This window comes from Loxodonta africana, chromosome 18 (assembly GCF_030014295.1).
Source record: "Loxodonta africana isolate mLoxAfr1 chromosome 18, mLoxAfr1.hap2, whole genome shotgun sequence".
Taxonomy (NCBI): Eukaryota; Metazoa; Chordata; class Mammalia; order Proboscidea; family Elephantidae; genus Loxodonta; species Loxodonta africana.
In genome coordinates, this window is record NC_087359.1 from 27,725,773 (window position 1) to 27,749,731 (window position 23,959).

The 23,959-nt window shown below is 43.5% G+C and overlaps 1 protein-coding gene across 6 annotated transcripts in view; it reads left to right on the plus strand.

Moving 5' to 3' along the window:
* The window catches only part of PECAM1 (platelet and endothelial cell adhesion molecule 1), a 62,555-nt gene that overhangs the window by 23,503 nt on the left and 15,093 nt on the right, over positions 1 to 23,959 (plus strand). For all 6 annotated transcript variants that reach the window (XM_064270904.1, XM_064270902.1, XM_064270903.1 and 3 more), the window contains exons 5-14: positions 2,203 to 2,508; positions 4,311 to 4,586; positions 9,253 to 9,501; positions 10,749 to 11,021; positions 14,273 to 14,560; positions 15,143 to 15,250; positions 16,328 to 16,355; positions 17,097 to 17,173; positions 19,459 to 19,512; positions 20,838 to 20,900. In XM_064270904.1, the coding sequence (XP_064126974.1) occupies positions 2,203 to 2,508; positions 4,311 to 4,586; positions 9,253 to 9,501; positions 10,749 to 11,021; positions 14,273 to 14,560; positions 15,143 to 15,250; positions 16,328 to 16,355; positions 17,097 to 17,173; positions 19,459 to 19,512; positions 20,838 to 20,900 (1,722 nt within the window). The remainder of the gene's footprint in view (positions 1 to 2,202; positions 2,509 to 4,310; positions 4,587 to 9,252; positions 9,502 to 10,748; positions 11,022 to 14,272; positions 14,561 to 15,142; positions 15,251 to 16,327; positions 16,356 to 17,096; positions 17,174 to 19,458; positions 19,513 to 20,837; positions 20,901 to 23,959) is intronic.

Here is a 23,959-nt window from a genome sequence, read left to right on the forward strand (position 1 = left end):
AGTTTGCTTGATGGTGAAGTAGGCAAAGAAGTGAGAGACAGCATTAAGTGTAAAAGAGCAGAAACTGAGAAAGAAGTTAGTATCCCAGCTCTGCCACGTGTCAACTGGGTGCCCCTCAAGCAAATCCACCAACCTCCGGGCATCTCTTTCCTTTCTCTAGAAGAGGGATACCTAGGTAATTACATGCACTCTGGAAGGTTGTTTTATTTTGAGGATGCAATGGGATAGCAAATGAAGTGTGTTCAGTAACCAAGTGTTGAATGAATGCATACCCAGTTTGATTGAGGTCCTTAGGGATAGACTTTCGCATCACCCCTCCTTCGCAGAAACAATCACAATTGTAGGGAATTAACTGCTTGAGGCTTTGGCTCCTTGATGTACCCTAGTGCTTGGCTCTGGGTCTGGGTGGTACAGGGCATTTCAATAAGGATTTGTTGGATAAATTAGGTGGAATGCCTGAAAGAAATTACAAGATGGGTCTGGGTGGCTGCAGGAGCCCCTTCCTCGCTGGGCCTGCCGTGGTCTCCCCATCCCATCCCAAGCCTCACCCCCAGCCCACATAATGCTCCTAAAGCTTATTGTATCTCCTCTTTGCTCACTAACCCACCAAGTTATAAAAATTCTCTGAGTTCCAATTGTTTAAGTGCTTATTCATTTCCAGGCACTTTGCTGAGCAGCAATCCTAGGAGGTGAGGTGAGGAAACTGAGGCCCAGTGAGAAGAGGTGGCTGGTTGAGGGTGTACATTCAGGAAGTGGTGAGTTTAGGAGTCAGGCACAGCCTCTCTGACCCCAAGATGGAATTCATGACCTCCAGCCCATGGGGCCTATGCAAGCAATGCTTACCACAGCTGGCTCCCCCAGCCTGCCCTGGGCTAACCTTGGCTCACCACTGTATGTATCTTCCCCTCCTCCCCTCTTTTCTACTCTAGACAAAAACAAAAACCAAAGCCACTGGTGTCAGGTCAACTCCAGTTCATGGCCACCCCATGTGTTAGAAGAGTAGGACTAAGCTCCATAGAGTTTTCTTGGCTGTAATCTTTACATAAGCAGATTGCCAGACCTTTCTTTCTTGGTGCCACTGGATGAGTTTGAATGCCAACCTTTCAGTAAGTAGAGGAGCACGAATTGTTTGCACTACCCAGGGACTTTTGCTCTAGACAGCACTCCTAAAAGCCACAAATATGTGCCCTGAAATGTCTGCCCTTGGCCCCCATCCCACCTCATCTGTCCAAATCCCACCCTCCCTTCGAGGCACAGCTCAGGTCCAGCTTCTTCTGGAATCTTCTTTGATCCCCCAGGCAAAGAGGGACTCCTCCCTTCTTGACTGTTCTATCACCCTGTCTCTGCAGCACACTCTGATGCTTGGTTATCTTCATTATTATTCTTTGAACTGGGGAGGCGTATGCTGTTTGGGGCAGCGTGCACGCGGGTGGGTGTTTGCGCACGCGCACACACACACACCGGCTTTGGAGACCTAGAGTCCAGTCTCTGCCCTGGGGCTCACAGGCTGTGTGCTTTTGAATGGGTCTTGAATTTGTCTGAGCTTCAGCTTCTTCATCTATAAAATAGTTATAATTTTATCCTTTATGCCTACGCAGCAGGCTTATTATGATAATTGCATGGGATCATGGTTATAAAGTAAAGCCTAGTTTTATGGCTTGATGCATGGTTGGTATTCAAAGAATTATTGTTACATTTACAGTAATAATGATATATGCTGTCTGTTTTTTTTTTTTTTTTTTTAAACCATATCAGTTCAGGAGATTTGTCTTCCAGATGTAAACTCTGAAAGTACCAATCACATCTTAAATGTATTTTATAATTTTTAAAGTACCTGGTACAGTGCTGGACACATATATGCTCAAAAATTATGGCAAGCAGGTAGTATTAGGAGTACCTGAGTGGTGCAAATGGTTAATGTGCTCAGCTGCTAAGCAAAAGGTTTGAGGTTTAAGTCCACCCAGAAAGGTCTGGGAATCTACTTGAAAATAATCAGCCATTGAAAACCCAGTGGGGCACAGCTCTACTCTGACACACATGGGATCACCATGGGTTGGAACTGACTTGAAATCAATTTGGTTAGGTAGTACTGAGTGTTCAGGGAGCCAAACAAAAGAAACCTCGGTTGGGTCAACCGCAGTGACTCAGAGGCTTGTGCCACTGGATCAAACCGACACTGATGGACGTTCTCTTTCCCTAAAGGAGTACCCAGTCCCAGGGTGACGCTGGACAAGAAGGAGGTGACAGAAGGCGGGGTTGTGACAGTCAATTGTTCCGTCGAAGAAGAAAAGCCTCCAATATATTTCAAAATTGAAAAAGTTTTACAAGAATCAAAAAAGGTCAAACAAACAAGAGATAAGACTTCTCAGAACCAAAATTTTGTGACGATGGAATTTCCGGTTGAAGAACAGGATCATATTTTAATATTCCGCTGCCAAGCTATGATCATCTCTGGGATTCAAATGCAGCACTCAGATACCACCAAGAGTGAACTGGTCACCGTGATGGGTCAGTCCTGCTCTTCTTTCCATCATTCTTGTGGTTTGCTGGTTTGGTACGGGGAGACAGAACCCAGAATTAGGAACAGTCTGGGGCCTTCTGACTAGGCCGCTGTTCTCAGGACTTAAGACTTGTTCTCAATAACTTTAAGTCAAACATTTTTGACTTTGACGCAGTAAAAAAAAAAAAAAAATTATATATATACACACATATGTTATTAAATATTATTTTCCAAATATATTTATATAAGCGTATATATGAAACAAGCTTCACAAGCAATACTTAATATATGTGAGATGCATTTTGATATTTCCTATTTCAGTTTTTTTAAACGCTGGCCGTGACTCACTAAGTTGAAGAATTGTGGGGGCTGCAGTTTGGAAACCACTGCGTTAAGTCAATGAGGATCAGAAGTCAGGGAGTGGGGTCTGGAGGAGATGGTGCAGGAAGGGGGGCAGCATCGATCTATATTGAAAATGCACAAAACATTTGAATCAAGAATTCTACTGCTGAGAATTAACCTTAAAAAAACAGTAGTTAAATGCTTGTGAATATACACAAGATATAAGTACAAATTCGTACCTTGCAGGATTGTTATAATAGCAAAAAATCTGGGAAAATACCTAAATTTCGTCAAATTTATCAATCTTGTTTTCCTTATGGCATCTCAGTTTTGTGATTAACTCCTAAAAGTCCTCCACACTCTAACGCTATTAAAGAAAAAGTGCACCTATGTTTTCCTTTGTATTTGTCTGGTTTTGTTTTTTTTCTGCACTTCAATCTTGTATATCTGAAGTTAATTTCGATATAAGAAAGACCTTAATAATTATTAAGCTACCTCAGGGTTTTCAGGGGATGTGGGGCCCTTGAGTATCCTAAAAAATGTCCTTCCTTTTTGGTATTTTCTCAGGAAATCAAACATTTTTTTAAAATGAGAACTTTTTATTAAAATTGAAGTTATAGTATTAAAAATTACCATTAAAAAGTCATAAAAATGATTTTATAGTAAAAAACAAAAATTCTAATGAGTATTAAAATATTTAAAAAAAAAATTAGATAACCTAAATTCACTTCTAGCATTTTTTAATGTCAATATCTGTACCTTACACAGTCATAGTCTGTGTACATATAGTCTTTTATGTCCAGTTTGAGTTATGTGGTTTTGCTTTATCATTGTTGTTTTTTTTTATTCTTGTGGGAGTAAAGGCCAAGGACCTGGCCTTCGATCATCATCTCCTGCACAAATTGTGAAATCAATTTATTGAGTCATGGACAACACTAAAAAAAAAAAAAGAAATTAATTTTTTTTGCATGTGATTATTAAAATATACATTTCCATGAACCAGCATAGTCCACATAATCATCACTTTTGAAAGCTATAAAACAGTCATGCTGAAATGCCATAGTTTCATGAAATATTCATTCTAGGTGGGTGTGAAAAGAGGTTGGGAAATCCTCGGTGGGTGGGGACAATCCACTTCTAAGTGCTGTGGTTATTTCTGAGGTCATCTGAAGAAGGTTCTGCACAAGATATCTAGAGAAGGTGGTTTGGCCTTTGGGAAGCTAAAGAAAGTTAGAGAAATGCAATTAAGAAGAAGGCGGAAGATGCAAGAATGAGCAAGAAGGAGGGGAGCATCAGGGAAGCCTAGGTGAAGGTTTTGGGGAAGCAAGGTTGACTTTTTTAACTCAATAAGGAAAAACAGTGGTTAGCAACAAAAGCAGAGTGAAAAAGTAGAAAAGAGTAGAAAGTGCCCTTATCCCTTGCCCGGATTTGAACCTGAGTCCAGCTGCGTTGTCCTTTTCTCTTGTAGAATCCTTCTCTATTCCCAAGTTCCATATCAGTCCTGCAGGAATGATCACGGAAGGAGATCAGCTCCACATTAAGTGCACCATTCAAGTGACTCACTTGGTCCGGGCATCTCCCGAAGTCATAATCCAGAAGGACAAGGTGATTGTGGCAACCAGCAAAAATGGTAATGAGGCTGTCTACTCAGTGATGGCCACAGAGGAACAAAACGGCAACTACACCTGTAAAGTAGAAGCGAGTCGGATATCCAAGATCAGCAGCATCATGGTCAACATAACAGGTAGGGCTGCCGCTGGAGGGTGTTGACATATGGTGGGCTCCAGAAGCCACCATGCTAGAATTCAGACTGGTGGTGTCCAACGAGAGCTGGTATTTTTCTTCTTTGGCACTGCTTGTTCAAATGAACGTTACTCAGATGGAGTTGTGGTGCTCCACCTTTGGCCTCTTCTACCCCCACTATGATCCAGGAAGACTGACAGCCTTTCAAGTATGTGAACCTTATGCTAGGCCTTCCCATAAGCTGCTCCCCATCCTCATTGCCTGGATAACTTCATCCAGGAGACCTTTCCCGATCCCCAAAATAAAGTGAGTCAGAAGTCAGCTATAGTGGTTGGTGCCCAGGCTATAACAGCAAATCCCAACCCTGCCATTCACTACCTCTGTGACCTTGGGTGAGTTATTGAGCTTCTCTTTGCCTTAGCTCTACAAGATGGGGGTGATGCAGCCTTCCTAAAACTGTCCCTAGTCAAGATCACTATTCGTGGGCTCTAAGTCCGTCAGGTCCATGATTCTTCACTTGAGCTCTTCATCTGTCTGGAGCACCCTTTCCCCTGGGCCTTCTGAAAAACTTCTAATGTCCTTAAAGACCAAGCTCCAAATTACTTTCTAAGCTGCCCTAGACAGAGTCTGCTGGTCATACCTCAGTTCCCACTGCTCTCTGCTCCTTCACATCTACAGTCACTGTCAGATTTGGTTTAGTGTCTGTCTCCACTACTCTGTGAGAGCTCTTGGAGGACCAGATCTGTGACACAAATCATTTTACATCTTTAGAACTTCGCGCAGAACTTGGCACATTGTAGTAGCTCAACAAGTATTCGTTCAATGAATGAATAAAAGACTGACCCGTTATTACGCCTCCTGATAGTCCAGCCAATCTCTTTATACAAGAATTACTGGTTCTTTCTCCATGCCTTGGGATTCACCGTTCCTCTTGTTCACAGGCCACTGCTCTGCGGGTCTTCACCTGTTACCTCCTTTACAAATAGATTATTATTCCTTAATGATTCGCTCCTAATTCAAAACCACTGTGCGCCCACCTTAGCAGGATAGTTTATATTTTTTATTACATTTTTTAAAATGCAGAATCATTGCTTTGGGATTTTTCCTAAGTCATTTTTTTACTTTTTGGTATCTGCCTAATGAGCTTGTAAGCTGCGTTAGGATGTCAATTTCTTTGGATCCTTTTTCCTCCTACTCCTAACCCTAAGCTTTTGATGGCGCTCTGAACACAGATAAGATAGAAGAAAGGAAGGAAGTATGGATGGATCAAGGTACCTTAATGAAGCATAGATTAATTATTGGGACACTGCCTTTTTGGAGCTTTTATTTTATTCCCTGTTGAGGAAACTAGGAGGACACTGTGGACTCTGGTTAAGACGGAAATGGCATCCCTGGGTATGCAACATCAGTGATGACAATGGCAGGGCTGATTTTTTACCTCCGGTCCTGAATAGCTCATAAATATTAGAGCCAATGACAGAACTTGATTCCCTGACTCCTGGCTGCATTCTCAAAAGTCTAACCCAAGAAGCTTTCCTAAAAGGAAATTTTAGTCTTGTTCCTTTTTTTTTTTTAAATGCAGTTAGTCTGAAGAATTACTGCCTTGAGGACAGACTGCTTCTTCCTTCTTCATCAAGGGTCATAATGATGAAGTCAGATTTTGCATTGGTTAAGTAGTTAACTAGTAGTTGCCCGATAGCTAAAAATAGAACTATGTACACAAAAACTATGAAATATTGTTATATATCAGGGAATATTTAAGTTAGGAAAAGACAAGACACCTTGAAAGTCAACCTCGGTCTTTACCACTGCTGACATCCAGCCTAAATTATGGTACCAATAACTCCTTCAAGTGGCACAGCACATAATAGCTTACAAAGTACTTGACCTGGGGATATTTCAGGTGATCATCTTCATTCCTCTTCATAGGAAGCACTAGAGTAATGGTGGCCAGCTGCTACTTCTTCCCAGTCCCATGTCACTCTGCTTCAGGCCCACATTATGTTCCTTCCTGCCTCCAGCCTGGGCCCCTCCAAACCCTATTCATTTCTCTCCCAGAGATCTTTCTACAAAATATACCTGAGAGCATTCTCCTAACCCAGACCCTCCTTTGTTCCCATTGCCCTGAGGGTACAGTCCATACATCTTATGGTGATTCCTAAGGACCTTCATGGCCTGTAGGCCCACCTTTGGCCTCTTCTACCCCACTATGATCCAGGAAGACTGACAGCCTTTCAAGTGTGTGAACCTTCTGCTAGGCCTTCCCATATGCTGTTCCCTCTGCCTCAAATACTTTCCCCACCCTCTTTGCACGGATAACTTCATCTGGGAGACCTTTCTGATCCCCAAGCTTAGATTCTGTGTCCCCTCTATGGGCTCTGCTACAAACATGTGTCTGAATCCATCACCAGACAGAAATGTTGTTGTTGTTAGGTGCCTTCGAGTTGGTTCCAACTCATAGCGACCCTATGCATAATAGAACGAAACACTGCCCGGTCCTGAGCCATCCTTACAATCGTTGTTATGCCTGAGCTCATTGTTGCAGCCACTGTGTTAATCCACCTCGTTGAGGGTCTTCCTCTTTTACGCTGACCCTGTACTCTGCCAAGCATGATGTCCTTCTCCAGGGACTGATCCCTCCTGACAACATGTCCAAAGTATGTAAGACGCAGTCTTGCCATCCTTGCTTCTAAGGAGCATTGTGGTTGTACTTCTTCCAAGACAGGTTTGTTCTTTCTTCTGACAGTCCATGGTGTATTCAATATTCTTTGCCAACACCACAGTTCAAAGGTGTCAATTCTTTTTTGGTCTTCCTTATCCATTGTCCAGCTTTCACATGCATATGATGCGATTGGAAATACCATGGCTTGGGTCAGGCGCACCTTAGTCTTCAAGGTGACATTTTTGCTCTTCAACACTTTAAAGAGGTCCTTTGCAACAGATTACCCAATGCAATGTGTCTTTTGATGTCTTGACTGCTGCTTCCATGGCTGTTGATTTTGGATCCAAGTAAAATGAAATCCTAGACAACTTCAGTCTTTTCTCCATTTATCATGATGTTGCTCATTGGTCCAGTTGTGAGGATTTTTGTTTTCTTTATATTGAGGTGCAATCCATACTGAAGGCTGTGGTCTTTGATCTTCATTAGTAAGTGCTTCAAGTCCTCTTCATTTTCAGCAAGCAAGGTTGTATCATCTGCATAATGCAGGTCGTTAATGAGTCTTCCTCTAATCCTGATGCCCCATTCTTCTTCATATAGTCCAGCTTCTCGGATTATTTGCTCAGCATACAGATTGAATAGGTATGGTGAAAGAATACAACCCTGACACACACCTTTCCTGACTTTAAACCAACCAGTATCCCCTTGTTCTGTCTGAACAACTGCCTCTTGATCTATGTAAAGGTTCCTCATGAGCACAATTAAGTATTCTGGAATTCCCATTCTTCGCAATGTTATCCATAATTTGTTATGATCCACACAGTCAAGTGCCTTTGCATAGTCAATAAAACACAGGTAAACATCTTTCTGGTATTCTCTGCTTTCAGCCAGGATCCATCTGACATCAGCAATGATATCCCTGAAGTATATTCACACATATATGTGCAACCAGGAACTCTTTCTTATTCACAGCTGTCTCCCTGGTACTTGGCAAGGTGCCCAGAACAGAATTGGCCTGAAATAAATAGTTGTGGAGTGAGCGAATGTGTGAATTAATAAATTATGAAATGAATGAAGCCTTGCTTACTAGATTACAAATTGCAAAACTTTTCTAATCCATGTCTGTGCAATAAATCGGATTAACAAGAGAGGAAAACCTGCCACTGGAATCCCAGACAAAGAATAGACCACAGCTTTTTGATGGTGTGATCCTCAGGGTGTATGCAAAGCAAAGGAAAACTTTTGCTCTATCTTTTTGTAGGAATTTGGAAGTTGGTTCTGTTAAAAGCTGGTGGCTCAATGGCTGTCCATGGGGGGGCTTTGGTGTGGTGCCCAGTCATATCTCACCCCATTCTCACTCACTGCTTTGTTGTTTCCTTCAATAGACTTTATTTCTTAGAGTAGTTTTAGTTTTACAGGAAAACATGCAGACAGTACTGCGTCCCCATACTCTCCTCCCTTCTGTACGTGGTTTTTCCTGTTAACGTCTTACATTCCTATGGAACATATGTTACAATTGATTAGTCAGTTGTTGTTCTTGTTAGCTGCTGTTGAGTTGGCCTACCTGATCCTGTACCATCCCCATGATTGGTTAAGGATTACACCTTTGTGATCGATGGGGTTTTCCTCAGCTGACTTTCAGAAATAGATTGCCAGGCGTTTCTTCCTAGTCTATTTTAGTTCAGAAGCCCTGCTGAAACTTGTTCAGCATCATAGCAATACCCAAGCCTCCATTGACAGACAGGTGGTGGCTACACATGAGGCGCATTGGCTGGGAATTGAACTGGGTCTCCCATGTGGAAGGGGAGAATTCTACCACTGAACCATCAATGTCCTAATAATGTATCAATATTATTGGCTTCACTAGGCTTCACTCTTTGTTTTGTACATTCCTATGGGTTTTGATAAACGCTTAATGTCATGTGTCTACTATTACAATATCATGCAGAATAGGTACACTCACTGTACCTGTACACTCACTGTACCTGTACACTCACTGTTTTTTCAGAGCTGTTTTCCAAGCCAAAGCTAGAATCTTCCACCACATGTCTCGATGAGGGTGAAACCTTAAGCCTGTGGTGCACCATCCCAGGGGCGCCCCCAGCCAAGTTCACTATCCAGAAGGAAAACATGACTGTGACACAGACTCAGAATTTCACCAAGGTCACCTCAGAGTGGGACAGTGGGGCCTACACCTGCACTGCAGCCATTGGCAACGTGGTCAAGAGGAGCAACAAGGTCCAGATCACCGTGTGTGGTGAGTATGGCCTCACTGTCTCAGAGCCAGTATAGAACGAGAGAAAGGGGTTTATTGCCAGCTTCCACTCTCAGCAGTCTGAAGGCAGAGCAGACCTCAGAAACAGTCAGAATTCAAGGAAAGGAGAGAGGGGTGGAACTGAGAGGTTAAACAGAAGCGAACGGCTATTCCTGGTCAGATCACGGAGAGGGGCAATGCGAGGAAAATGTTATAGGCCAAAATCAAGGTCATGACTGGATTGTTGCTACATGCTGATCATGTGACCCCTGATTGGCAAGATTCTGGCCGCTGGAGCAGGGTCCCACCCAAAAGGCCAGGGAGGAAACACTGCTTGGTCAATGTTAAACTTTAAGCAGCTCTGAAGTTCTAGTTCTTTTTATCCATATCCTGGCCAACAGAGGGGCAGAATCTAGGTTCTAGGGTCACTTAGGCCAGGTTTCTCAGACTTGAATGTGCAAGCAAATCACCTGGGAGGAACCTGGTTAGAGTGCAGGTCCTGCTTACGTAGGAAAGGAAGGGGCCAGATTCTGCATTTCTAATAAATGCCTCGGTGATGCTGATGCTGCTGGCCACTGCCCTACACTTTCACTATGAGTTGGGACCAACTTGATAGCACCTAACAACAACAACAATGTTTTTCTCCGATTTGTATAGTCCTACATTTTGTTTGAGAAAACCCTGGGGGCATAGCGATTAAGAGCTACGACTGCTAACCAAAAGGTCAGTAGTTCGAATCCACCAGTGCTCCTTGGAAACTCTATGGGGCAGTTCTACTCTGTCCTATAGGGTCACTATGAGTTGGAATTGATGGCAACAGGTTTTTGGTTTTTATGTTTTGTTTGAAGGAGCCCTGGTGGCACAGTGGTTAAGTGCTCGGCTGCTAACCAAAAGGTCAGTGGTTCGAACCCACCAGCTGGGAGAAAGATGTGGCAGTCTGCTCCTATAAAGATTATAGCCTTGGAAACCCTGTGGGACAGTTCTATTCTGTCTTGTAGGGTCGCTTTGAGTCGGAATCGACTCAGTGGTAACAGGTATATTCTGTTTATAACATTTCTCTGTCTCTCTCCTTTCTCAACATACACACATTCCCTTTCATTCCCATAGGAGCCGTGTAAAGGTAGATAAGGCAGGCAGACATTTAAAATAATGAAGGCAGAGAAAGCAAAGCCCAGAGGTTGGAGAAGGCACCTCTTGGGCTAGAAGTTTTGCTTCTGCCCTTCAGATTGTTTCTCCCTCTGTCGTTCTAGAAATGCTCTCAGAGCCCAGGATTTTTTATGACACCAGATCTGAGGTAATAAAAGGACGGACCATCGCCATCAGTTGCCATTCAACAAAAGGAACCTTACCTATTTCTTATATTTTAAATGCAAGTAAAATTTTAGAGTACGTTCAAAAGAGCTCAAATGATCCTGCAGTGTTCGAAGTCAAGCCAACAAAAGACACTGAATACCAGTGTATTGCGGATAATTGCCATTCTCGTGGCAAAAAAATCAGCAGGGTCCTGAAGATCAAGGTGATAGGTAAGTTGCTGTGCTATGAGAAGAAATCATGTGGGGCTAGGGCTTTAGTTAACATTTTTGAAGGCTGTTTTTTTTAGGGTTGCCCAGGGATTTGGGCCATAAGAGAAATTGGTGGTACTTCTGCAAAAACGATAACCCAGACATGAGTCAAAGCAGGACCAAGGTCCAGGTAAATGGGTCTAGAGAAGATGTGGGGGCTATGGACTTGACTCAGTGTAATCTCTTTTCTGAACCTTTGAACTGAACTGCTGGAAGATAAAGAGGGAAAGTGTTCTGACTTCGGGGAGCACTAAAGTTATGTGCTTGGGTTTCCTAGTATTTGTTCCTGTTTAGATAGACTGACAGTCATCTCTGTCATCTGTTCTCTACTACCAACCCTTGCCAGGGTAGTTCTGTGATGTGCAGAACACCTATAGGCAGTAGTCTCATGGGACCTGCTAGCATTCACCTGGGATACTCATGCTCAAGAGAAGCACACCACTCCTTTGGAGTGGGTATTTTTCCTTGAGCTTCTATCTTGTGTCTCTCAGAAGGCAGTAGGAATGACAGCACTAGCATTTCTTAAATATTCTGCAACCTGTTGTAAGAAGCTTAACAAAACTTCTTCCTCTTCCTCCTCCTTCTCGTTTAATAACTGCTTGTCTGCCTGTGCAACTGTAGATATCTCAGGTTGATAGATTCCTGCCTCTATGAATGTCTAGCCTAAGAGCAGCCACACTTTTCAAATTAACATGCACATATATATTAAGTACCTAATGCTATGGGACAAAAAAAAAAAAGAAGATATAGTCTTTGCTTTCCATGATAAAACAAGAAACACAGGAACTATCCTTCAGCCAAAGATTAGACAGGACTATAAAGCAAACAATAATACACATAGCTCATTGATGTATATGAGACTAGATAGGTACACCAGCCTAGGGGCAAGGACAAGAAGGCAGGAGGGGACAGGAAAGCTGGGCAAATGGAATTAGGGAACCCAAGGTTGAGAAGGGGAGAGTATTGATACGTCGTGTGGTTGGCAACCAATATTACAAAAAAAAAGTGTATTAATCGTGTAATGAGAAACTAATTTGCTATGTAAACCTTCACCTAAAGCACAATAAAAAAAAGAAAGAAAGACAGGAAGAAACACAGGAACTACTAATTAAGCAATAGAGAAATATTTGAGTAACTGTACACATAGGCATAGAAGAGATGTTAGGAGGTAATACATGATTAATTGCCCTGTGAGCTGTCCTTACAATGATGGTGATAGGAATTTGAGGGATGGAAGGTATCACTTGGCCTGAGTGGGAAAACTTCACAGGAGAGCTGGCTTAGGAGCCAGAGTTTGCCAGTGGGTAGGCAGAAAGAACTGGAGACGGCCTACCAGCCTAGTCAAGTGCATGAGCGAAAGGCTCCATGGAGCAGTTCCAAGGGCTGGGGGTAAACCTGGTGCCTGGAAACAAAGGTTATAAATGGGGAATCATTGGGTATAAGCTGGAAAAGTAGCTGAGCCTGACTGTGAAGGCACCAAATGTCAGTCTTGGGGGTTTGGAGTTTATCCTGTATGCAGTGAAGAGCAAGAAGGAGAGGATGAGAATGGGGTCTCGGAGGATCAGCCTGAGGGCCCTGTCAATTAGAGGGAGCAGAGGCTCCACACCTCAGGATATGTTAAAAGGCTAGTGCAGAAGTCCAGGTGACTGTTGGCTTATATATTGGAGGCTAACATTTACTGAGCTCTGCCTATGTGTCCAGCTCTGTGTGAAATACTTTTAGTAAATTACTTCCACAAATACTTGTAATAGCCACATAAGATGGGTAGTTGTAGGATTCTTGTTTTATGATGAGGCAACTAACGTTTAGGACAAAGAACTGGTGGGTGGTAGAGCTGGGATTTGAGCCCGATAGTCTGGCTCCTGAGCCCAACTTGTTACCACCCCCTTGTGCTTCAGTTCACACTGAGAGAGGATGTCAGATGAGGCAGAACCCTCAGGGAGTCTGCCTTGGTGCTGGATTCCCGACGTCCTGGTTCTCTGCTTTGCAGATCAGTATCGCCATGGTCTAGGTACGCACCGCATTCACAAGAGGGAGACTCATAATCAGACTGCTAGTTCGCTGACTAGCCCATGCACACACTAGCAAGAAAGTCCACTTGGGAAGACAGTTTAGGATCAGAATTTCAGTGATTGAGCATGGAGCCAGGGAATGGAGATGCAGAAGGAAGGTGTGTTCTGCTTGGACCCGCTGGGAATGAAGGGCTGGCAGGTCTTCTGGGTGGAAATGTTCAGGAAAAAATCAAGGCTTGGAGGTCGGGAGTAATCTGGACTCAAGATGTGTAGGTGCTAATGCTCAGAACAAGAAGCTGTGAGTGTAGGTGAAGTCACCAAAGAGGAGAATAAAGATGGAAAAAAGTTGAGGACAGAATTTTTGCAGAAAGCCCATATTATGAGGCAAAAGGAAGAATAACCAGTAAAAAAACGAGAGGATGCCAGGTCAGGGAGGAAGAGAATCAGGCTGTGAGGCATCACAGAAGCCCAGAGAAAGCTGAGCTAAAAAGGAAGGGCTGGGTGATAGTCAAAACCTTTAGGGATCCCAAGGATGGAAGGTCTGGACTGAGAACGTCCACCATTGAGTTTAATCTGCAGGGAACTCTCAGATCATTCGGTTGGCAGATTGGGTGATCTTTTGAGTTTCTTTGAAACCAAAGATAAAGTGCAGTTCAGAATCTGAGGGATAGAAGATTTCAGAGGCTACAGGAAGTGGAATACAAAGATATGAAAGCAATAGGTTTAGATCACTTGTTAGACAAAGGAAAAAGGATGAAAACTAGAGATGGCAGTGAGTTAAGGCTATTTCTTTGTAAGACCTAGAAGTGCCAAGCACCTTTGTACACAGAGAGAGAGAGAAATCCCACACACGCACAGACACAGATACAGACACACACACACACACACACACACACACCCTCCTCTGAAATAGACCCTGAGAGAACATGTAAATTAAAGGATTTGATTAATCTTATAGTCAAACTGAGCGGTCAACAACACTTGAGATGATAACTGAAGGCAGGTGTCACTAGTGTCTTGTGTTTAATCAACATACCAGGGCAGGGGCATATACTCTGGCCTAGTCAGTGGAGGGACAATGGAGAAGGTGAGATGAAAGCAGTGACTTGAATGGAGAGCACCATCCCAAGCCAAAGTCGTGCAATGTTTCTTCTCATCCCCTCTTCTTTTCTCAGTGCTAATTCTTTTCCTGCTTTTCAGCCCCTGTTGATGAGGTCAAGCTGACTATCATGCTGAATGAAGAGGTAGAGTCTGGAAAGGATATTGTGCTCCAGTGCTCTGTGAATGAAGGATCTGGTCCGATCACCTATAGCTTTTACAGAAAAGATGAGGACAAGTCCTTCTATGACGTTACTTCAAATGACACCCATGAATTTTGGCACAAGTCACAGGCTAGCAAGGAGCACGAAGGACAGTATTATTGCAAGGCCTCCAACAGAGCCAACGTGCCTGAACGCATCCCCCAAAGCAACATGCTGACAGTCAGAGGTGAGTCAGGGGTTCCAACAGCCAACTGTGCTATAGGCTCCAAGGAGTGAGGCCAGAAAACACACCACTATGGGTGGAAGTTTGGCACATGTGACTGAAGATAGTGGCTAATGTCCTCCAGGCTCTTTGGTTGCAAGTGACAGAAACCCACTCAAATTAATGCAAAAAAAAAAAGTTATTTTTTCAATAAGGAATTGGCAGTATTTCCCAAAGTCCTGATTCTGAGTCGTTGGCAGAGGCATGCCAGTTGGCTCACCTTGGGTTAACTGTCCACCCAGGGAGCCCCTGTGGCCAAGAGGTTTGGGTTATGCCGAACAAACATGATCAGGAGAGCCCTAGAGAGGGAGAAGGGTTGAACGGATACCCCAAAAGGAGTGTACCCCAGCAGAGCTGGTTTGTTCCCTCCTCTAAGGCCTTAAATAACCTCTGTTTATCACAGAAATAACCATTTCTGCACCAGTTATGAATGCAGCATGCCTGAGAGGTAGATGCTAAGTGTAAATCAGTCTTATTACTTAAACCTGTAATTATTTCATGCTGGCCGAGGAAAAACCTATATATTTAAATTGTTTTCATTTCTAGTCTTCCTTGCCCCCTGGAAGAAAGGACTTATTGCAGTGGCTGTCATTGGAGTGATAATTGCCACCTTGATACTTGGGACTAGATGCTATTTTCTGAAGAAAGCCAAGGGTGAGGACAATTCTTTCATTCCATCCTGACAGGTGGCCTTTTCCAGGAAACCAGCCATAGTTGGGTAGTAGCTCAGCTTCGTAGGGGACCGGTGCTTTGCCCCAGTGGGAGCTGAGGAGATATAACTGAGGATGGTTGATTTTCTCCTTGAGGTGCCATCTTGATAACCAAAGATTTTGGCTTTGATGGGTATGGAGCTATTATTGACCTGGATTTCACTAGAAAAAAATCAAAGGCATTGCTTTCCAGTTGGGCAACCCAGGAAAGACAAATTAGGGAGGAAGTTGCATCTCCATGTGGTCAAAAGAAGTTGTTCCTGTGTGTTTGGTCATACCTGGCCCTGAAGTTGATAGAGTGGGGTTTGAGGGTCATTGAGACACCCACGGGCACATCCTACCCACTGAATGCCTCCCAATTAACCTGCCACTTGTGCCATGGTATCTACCCTGTGCTTGGAATCAGCCAAACATGGATAGGAAGCCAGGATCACCCACTGACACTCAGGAATCAGTCAGCTAGTCAGGGTCCGGTGGAAAAGGGGACAGCACCAGTTGATGTGGATAAGGAGCCCTGGGATTTTTCTAGAGCATGAAGGCTGCAACCCCTAAGGAAAGACAGACTCCAGAACAAACTCCTTTGTAGGGCTGACCCCGGCATTGGTCTCAGGCCAGTTTGGAATTAAAAGCAAAGGGATGGATTTAACCTTTGCCTTTTGGGAATTGTCTTGAATCACAGTGACAGCTGCCCACTCACCTGGCTAATCTGGTTCCAGTAACATTATCTTTGTCTCCTACCACATTCCACTAATAAAAATCACTCCTGGCTAAAACAGACAAAATGTTGTATTTCTAGGGAAATGGTGTGAGATCTCTTGGTTAAAGACCAAGAAAAGATCTGCATTCTCTCTATGGGTTTTTTTTTTTTTTTTTTTTTACCGTAAATATATTTAGCTTTCTTTTCTCTTTTTATGGTTATTCAATATTCAGGAGAAAAGTCAAATGTGATTAAAATTGAGTGCTCGTATCTGGAATGGACATGAATTCACACTGACTTTGGTTTTTCTCTTTCTCTTTAAAGCTAAACAGATGCCAGTGGAGATGTCCAGGTGAGTGGGGGTTGCTGCTTTGTGGAATGGGTGGGCTTGTCCGCAGGGAGATTCTGGCTGTTAGGAAGTTTTCAGTGGTTCTTGGCAAACTCACAAAAATAAAGGTCTAGGGTATGAGTGGTGTGTGTGTGTGAGAGAGAGTGTGTGTGTGTGTAAGTGTGCAAGTTCATGCATGTGTCTGTCTGTCTGTGGAAGATTGCCAGCTGTCCTGTCATGGGAAGGAATGGTTTTTATTCTGAGACCGTGTCCTTTCTACACTATAACACGTGAAATCCCCTTTTCTTTATATAATTATGATCGTAGTAGATGGAACTTTAAAAAATTTACTTACTTGGAGAAATAGATTTGGCAAATTTATATTGGTCTAAAAAAGCTGGTTTTGTGATTTTTATTGTTCTGTGAAATCCAAAAATCCAAAAGTATGGCAACAATTACTCTGTTTCTCAAGAGAAACGTGGCGCCGGATAAAGATTTGAAGTTTCCAAACAGCTCAGTTGCGTGATAAAGGATTCAGGTGTGAATGTGCCCTTTAGCCCTGACCCTCATTTTAACAGAAAAAAAGTTATTGTCAAATAATCTTAGAGTTAAAGAAATGTTAATTTTATAAATGAGAAAGTGACGTTTGCCTTACCTTGGAAAATTCTTCCTGGTTTTCTCATAACCTTTCCTTGCTTATTTTGTTACTTTTGGGTTAGAGTAAAAAATGTTATATTATTTTTCCTTTTTAAATTTCATTTGAAGGCCAGCAGCACCACTTCTGAATGCCAACAATGAGAAGATATCATCAGATCCCAACAGCGAAGCCAACAGTCATTATGGTACAATCATGATTTCCTAAAGTTGCAGAGTTTTTCCCAACTTGCTACCTTCTCCTTTCTTAGGAACAGAATCTGTAGGTAAACCCATGGCCATTGAGTTGTGCAACTCATAGTGACCCCATAGGACAGAGTAGAACTGCCGCCATAGGGTTTCCAAGGTTGTAATCTTTATGGGAGCAGACTGCCACATCTTTCTCCCACAGAGCAGTTGTTGGGTTTGAACCACTGACCTTTCTGTTAGTAGCCAAGCACTTAACCACTTCACCACAAGGGCTCCTAATCTGTAGGTAAACAAACAAACAAACACATTGCCATCGAGTCGATTTCGACTCATAGTGAACCTATAGGACGAGTAGAGCTGCCCTGTAGAGTTCCCAAGGAGCACCTGGTGGATTTGAACTGCTGACCTTTTGGTTAGCAGCCATAGCTGTAAACCACTACACCACCATGGCTTCGAATCTGTAGTGTTAAAATTGGAAAGCACTTAATCTAATCAGTCACTGAATAGTGAGATAACAAACAAAACAAAAGCTTAAAAAGGCAGGACATTTTACTTTATTTTCAACACCTTGTAAACATGAAAGCTGGAGAATAATTGTAATGCCTTTGACACCAATCATATGTTACCCTCAGAGGCTTTGAATATTGCCCAGGTAGGGTTGCTGTGAGTCAGGATCGGCACACAACAACAGTCATTCTCCATGTGTAAAACAGAGGCCAGATATAAAATTAAGGCATTCGTAAAGCATCTTCTCAGATGAAATTATTACAGGAATGAGATAGTTTTATTTCAAACTTGCCACTAGGGAAACCAATTTAAAGATTTTGCTTAGTAGAGGTATTAAAATAAAAAAAAGTGGTACAATAAAGGAATTCCTGGTTATAAGTCTCATCACAAGCTTGAGGTTCAGCTCAGCAGGATGGGTAACCAATCCCCACCCCCCCCAAAAAAACCCAGCGCCTTCGAGTCGATTCCGACTCATAGCGACCCTTTAGGACAGAGTAGAACTGCCCCATAGAGTTTCCAAGGAGCGCCTGGCGGATTCGAACTGCCGACCCTTTGGATAACAGCTGTAGTACTTAACCACTACATCACCAGGGTTTCCATTAACCAATCCCAGGAGTTTTTAATCTCATGAAGACTATGAGAAAGTTGCTCAAGCGTTTTAGCAGGGATCTGAGTTACTTCCCAGAGAGGGCTATAATTATATCACACAAAAAGTTCTGTTGCAGACCAGTTTGGGGGCAATTTTCTTTACCAGCAGGTTTGAGCGTAGAGTGTCTATGCTCTTTTCTAATTCTGTAAGGATGTCCCACAAAATAAGACGTTCTTAGGATATGCCTTTTACAAGGCAGGGCATACTTGAGAAATCTTTTTTGAGAATTGAGCAGTGCTTATGGTACTGAATCATAAACTTTAAAAAAAGTGAATTAAAACATTTGTAGTCACAAAAGTAATGCACCAATAAAAAGGAAAGAGCAAATACATCATTTAAGAAACTATTCAGAAAAATGTGGGGGAATATTTAGCAAAAAGTAAACCAATGCCATAGAGAAAATAATACCTTTAGTGGCTAATTTGTATATTTATACACAAGTACAGAGATACTTTAAATTAAATGCTGATATAGATTTGTATCAAAGTAGGGTCCCCCCCCAAATTTCCAAAATGCAAGAAATATTCCAATTTTTATTATCTTGTCTCTTCATGGATTAGTTTTCGTAAATATATTTTAATCATAATAGTCCTTAGTTTAAATGCATAGTGGAAAACCATGTACTCTTCAGGAATAATGTTAATAATATTTGTAAGAATCTTTTTCATAAAAACCACTTGATAAAAAAGGGAATTTTTGCTCCAACCCACTGAGATGGTAGCCTGGAGTGCTGCTGCTGCTCTCGTGAATCTATTTCTCTAGCTGGAAGGAAAGGGCCCATTTACCTCTCCCTGTTGGTGGTTTTCAGCCAGTCCCTTCAAGAAAGTAGTTTCATGTCTAATAAACTTGTTCAATTGAATAATTTTGAATCATAAATAGAAGTCCCCCTCCCATGGGATGGTAGATTTCCCACTGGTGTTAGAAAGAGACCACATAGCAGGTCGGATGGGACCAAAGAGGGAGGAGGAAAGGATCCAGAACCCAGACACATTGCCACTGCTGGCTGCCAGCTACACCTAGAAAATTATGCTTGACTTCCTGTTACTGGCACTGAATTTTCAAAGAGTTATAGTAAACTAGGATTTCCATTATCGCTCATCCCAATTAATCACATTATTTTTCAACTAGGTTACAGTGAATATGTTGGAAACCATGCAATGAAAATATTAAATGAAAATAAAGGTAACTATGTAATTAAATATTTTATTAGAAATCTTTACATTAAAAAGACCTTTAGGAAAAGAAACAACAACAACAAAAGTTAAGGCCCATGGATATTTTCCCACCTCTGTTTTGGGTGGGTTAATGACCCTGTAACTGGCTGTCATACAAAATGGAGACAGCTAAGTTTTTTCTCCAAAGAGCCTATCTGTGCCCTTTATGGGAAATGAACTCAAATTCCTGTAGGAAAGAACTGGGTTGTAGCTAAAAAGGAAGTTTCTGATGGGGATAGTTGTGAAAATCCAAGAAAGGCCTATAGAATAGGTTGTAGAATTGCTTCTTTTGGGTGGTAGAGAGTGATGTCTTTTTAAAATGGCATTGCTGCTTATTTTTTAAGATAATAACATATCACTTGCTTCTGCCCAAAGCTCAGAGGGATTGGGCTCAAATCATTATTCAAAATTCCTTCCTGCTCTTAGCTTCCATCTTGGGGCTAAAGCTGTGACAGAAGCAGAGAGATTCCTGAACACACCTCTCTGTATCCTTGACCATGGCAGAATCACTGTTGTACTTGCTGGAGAGAAACCCAGATTCATTTGGGCTTTCAGAACAAAACAATAATATTTTAGTTTAAGACAAACTAAAAATTTACTAGATCTCATAGCACCCTGAATGATTTTGTTAACTTGATTTTCCTTGAGTATGCCTCCTGCTTTTAAAGAATTTTTGAGGCTGGTGACCTGTTCCCCATTTCCTGAGACCCTTTCAAACTTGGGGCTAACTTTCTATGCTCATTGGGTGGAAAAGGTGTCCAGCATTTCAAGCAAGACTGAACTGAGTTATCTGCTGTGGTCCATACCAGGCTACTTCCTGTATCTACACACACCATGTGCCATCAGGTCAATTTTGACTCATGGTGACTCCATGTGTGTCCAGGTAGAACTGTGCTCTGTAGGATTTTCAGTGGCGGGTTTTTCAGAAGCAGACTGCTAAGCCTTTCTTCTGAGGCACTCTGTGTGGACTCAAACCTCCAGCCTTTCCTTTAGCAGCCAAACATGTAAACCATGGGCTCCACTTCCTGTATCTACTGACTTTTTAAAAATCCTCCCACCATGAAAACAACAGGGACCAAAGGCCCTTCCACGCCCAGATAACTAGGTAGGGGCAGTCAGAGAGGAAAGCACGGTCCCTGGAGACTCATTTGGAATGGAGCTCATAGCCCTGTGTCTGCCTTCCCCCTCAAAGTACAGAATAACTTGATAATTTGAATGAAAATCTCTAATGTGGGCTGAGGCCCTGGAAGGAGATTCTGCCTAAACCCAGGGCGCTGTGGTTCCTTTGAGCAGAGCCTCTGAACTTGGATGTGGAGTACACAGAAGTGGAAGTGTCATCAACTGAGCCTCACCGAGGTAACACCACTCCCTTGGGTGATTTCCATGGCTTGCTCTTGGCTTGGATGTAGACGCTGGGTTGGGGTGGGGTGAGGCCCCGAAGGGAGGTGGTTGGCAGAGGGCTCCAGACCAGGCTTTGGGGTATGAAATTTCATTAATTGTTATTCATGATACTACTAATAATGGCTAACATTGAACATTCACTGAGTACCAGACGATTACTCAGAGCTAAGCGATTTGTTTCTGTTGAAGAAAGACTTCCTGAGGGCAGCCTCGTTCCTGGGTGTTTGGGCTTTCTCCCAGAGGGACCACCCTGGCCCAAACCCAGTGTGTTTCTGAAAGAGCTGCCTGCAGGCGGAGCTGGTGCAAATTAAATTCTCTTTTAAGGTCTTGAGGGCTTTGCTATTTAAAAGGACAATTGGGTGAAGGCTTTTGAAAGCAAAGAATCCCTTTCAGTGTGAACGGTGGCACTGGTTTTATGCCTCAAGTTTTCTGCCTTTTTTATTTTTTTAAATATGCTTTATTCTTCCGAGCAGTTTTAGGTTTACAGGTTAGGTTTTGTTCCTGTGTGTGGTTCTCTTCGGGGCAGGTGGACCTGGAATTCCCTATCTCTGGTTCTATGCTGAGAGACTGACTCACAGTGGGCTGGCCTACAGCACATGCTAGAACATCAGTCTCAGTTGCTTTCGGGACCACAGAAAAACATGCTTATCCTTACACTCCTCCACCTTAGCTTACCCAGAGGCGCAGTGCCTGCGTACTCAAGGGAAACAGCCATCCAGAGCCTTCCTGTCCTGCCGGGGAGCTCTTTAGAGCTACTGCTGTCCCAGCCTTCCCCAATGAGGCTATGACCATTGTGTCCACACAGCCAGGCAGGCCTGGGGGAGTTTTCAGGCTCAGCCTGTGTACATTAGCCAGAGCCACATGGCAACAGCGTCCTGAAATTGCCTTTTATTCCACGATCTAGGAAGAATTTTGGGTCCCTTCCTTCTTCCCTTCCTGAGCCTGATTCCTGGCACCGTGTGGGCAGGTGCAGACACAGACCTTTCCAGACTGGCCTGTCCTGTACAGCCCGGAAGTGGTGTGCTGCACATTTCACGGCCACCATTTCACAGTCTACAATCAGAATGGCCCCTAGAGTGTGCACTGCTCAATTCGCACAACCACTTCCAAATCTAGAGGGGGGCATAGAAGCGCTGAGGTCCTCGTCCTCTTTTATTTCATTGTAAAGTGATTCACTTGCTGGTTTAATAGCGATTAAGGGACCACAGTGTACCAGCGCCTATGTTAGCAGCAGAGGACACAGTAATGAAAAAGGCATATGTTGTATGGAGGGAGAGCCTATGAAGGAGTGGGGAAAACACAGAACCACAGAATAAATGTATAGCTGCAGATTATAGTAAGTTCCCAGAAGGAAAAGAAGGCATAAAATGTGCTATTTTTCTGGCTCAGGTGATACCAAGAGGCTTCTTTGAAAGGGCTGCATTTAAGTTGGGGCCTGAAGGATACAAAGAAGGGCCCCACCAGGAAATGGGAAGGGCAGTGCGAGGCTGTACAGAGCTGGGCTCATTTACGAAGCTGAAAAGAGGCCTGCATGTCTGCAGAGAGAGGGAGAGGGAGAGGGAGAGGAGGGGGTGAAGCTGGGAAGGAAGGGGCAGGGGTGGTGCACAAATGCTCTTTACATTTCTTCCAAGTGATGAGGGAGCCACTGGAAGGCTTTAAGCAGGGAAGTTATAGGATCCAACTTCTTTACAAAAGATCCTGGTGGATCTTTACAAAAGAAGGGATTGAATGGGGTGAGAATGGAAGTAAAGAGACCAGTATGTTATCACCAGGCAAGAGGAAATGAGGGTGCAGCTAAAATGCTGACAATGGATAGTTTGGAGATATGTATTTTGGAGACAGACTGCAGCACTGGTTGAAGAATTTAATGGCTGGGATAAGGGAGGCAGAATTACTAATTGTTTCTTGATTAAGCAACTGCTTGGGTGGTTGTGATGTTGAGCTAGGGAGGAACAGGCTCATGGGAAGGTCTGGTTCCACTGGGACGTGTTAAGTTTGAGATGCCCATGATACCTCTAAGAGAAGATGGCACAGTGGTCTGGGTGTTTAGAGCCAGGTCTGAGTGGGCTGTGATGGCTGGGACTGGAAGGGGCTCCTGCCAGCCTTCCCTGGCCCACCCTGAGCCCAGTACAAGCACTCCCTCCATCCCTCTGAGCGTCACGAGGTTGGCCCCACAGCAACAGCAAGCTTCCTCTTAAGGACTTGAGGTTTGGAAGGAAAGGGAACTGATAACCAGAAGGCTGAACTGTCCAAAGCTTTTGAATGTGCTTTGGAAAAACCCTGCTGTCTTCTTCATTCTTGCGCTTTCACATTTCACAGAGCCGTTAAGCAGATTCCCCTTGGCTTCCTGCCAGCAGGGCACTGAGATTCCAATGCGTTCCACAGAGGGCAGGTCCTGCCTTTGCTCCCTGGTGGCCGGGCCAGGACAGGGTAGAATTATAAGGATGCCTGGAAGGCTTGTGATTTAAGGAGGCTGAAGAGATGGCAGGGTTTTGTCCTTGGAAAACTGTCCCTTTCCCAAGGTGGTGCTTCCTCCTCTGAGAACGTTTCTGTGTTAGCAGCGTCTGGTTTTCTTTCTCTTGCTTAAAGGCAGGGGGGAGTTGATGGGAAGAGAAGGGTGTCTTCATCTCCTAGGATGGGGCAAGGCAAGACCAGTCAGCCTGAACGTGCTTAGCCTTAGCCTGGCTGTGTGGCCACAGGGTTGTCACCACCCAGCTGGCCATCTTTTTCCAATCTGCAAGAAGACCCTGTGGGCTGCCAAGGCCGTAGGTAGAGCTAGGGTGATGGTCACTTCAGAGAAAATTTGAGAGCTTCTAGAGGATTCAAGTGGTGTTCTCTGGACCCAGGCGCCTCCTTGGCAGCTAAGGGGTGAGAGGTGGTAGGAGGCCTGAGCCTTCGATGTTTTCCCCTTTCCTTCCCATTTGCGAAGTGGGTGTTACTAGGTTAAGAAAGGGCTTTGTGTTTCAAGGCTAGTGATAAGTAAACTTGACCTAGTCTTGGCCATCCTTGTTCCC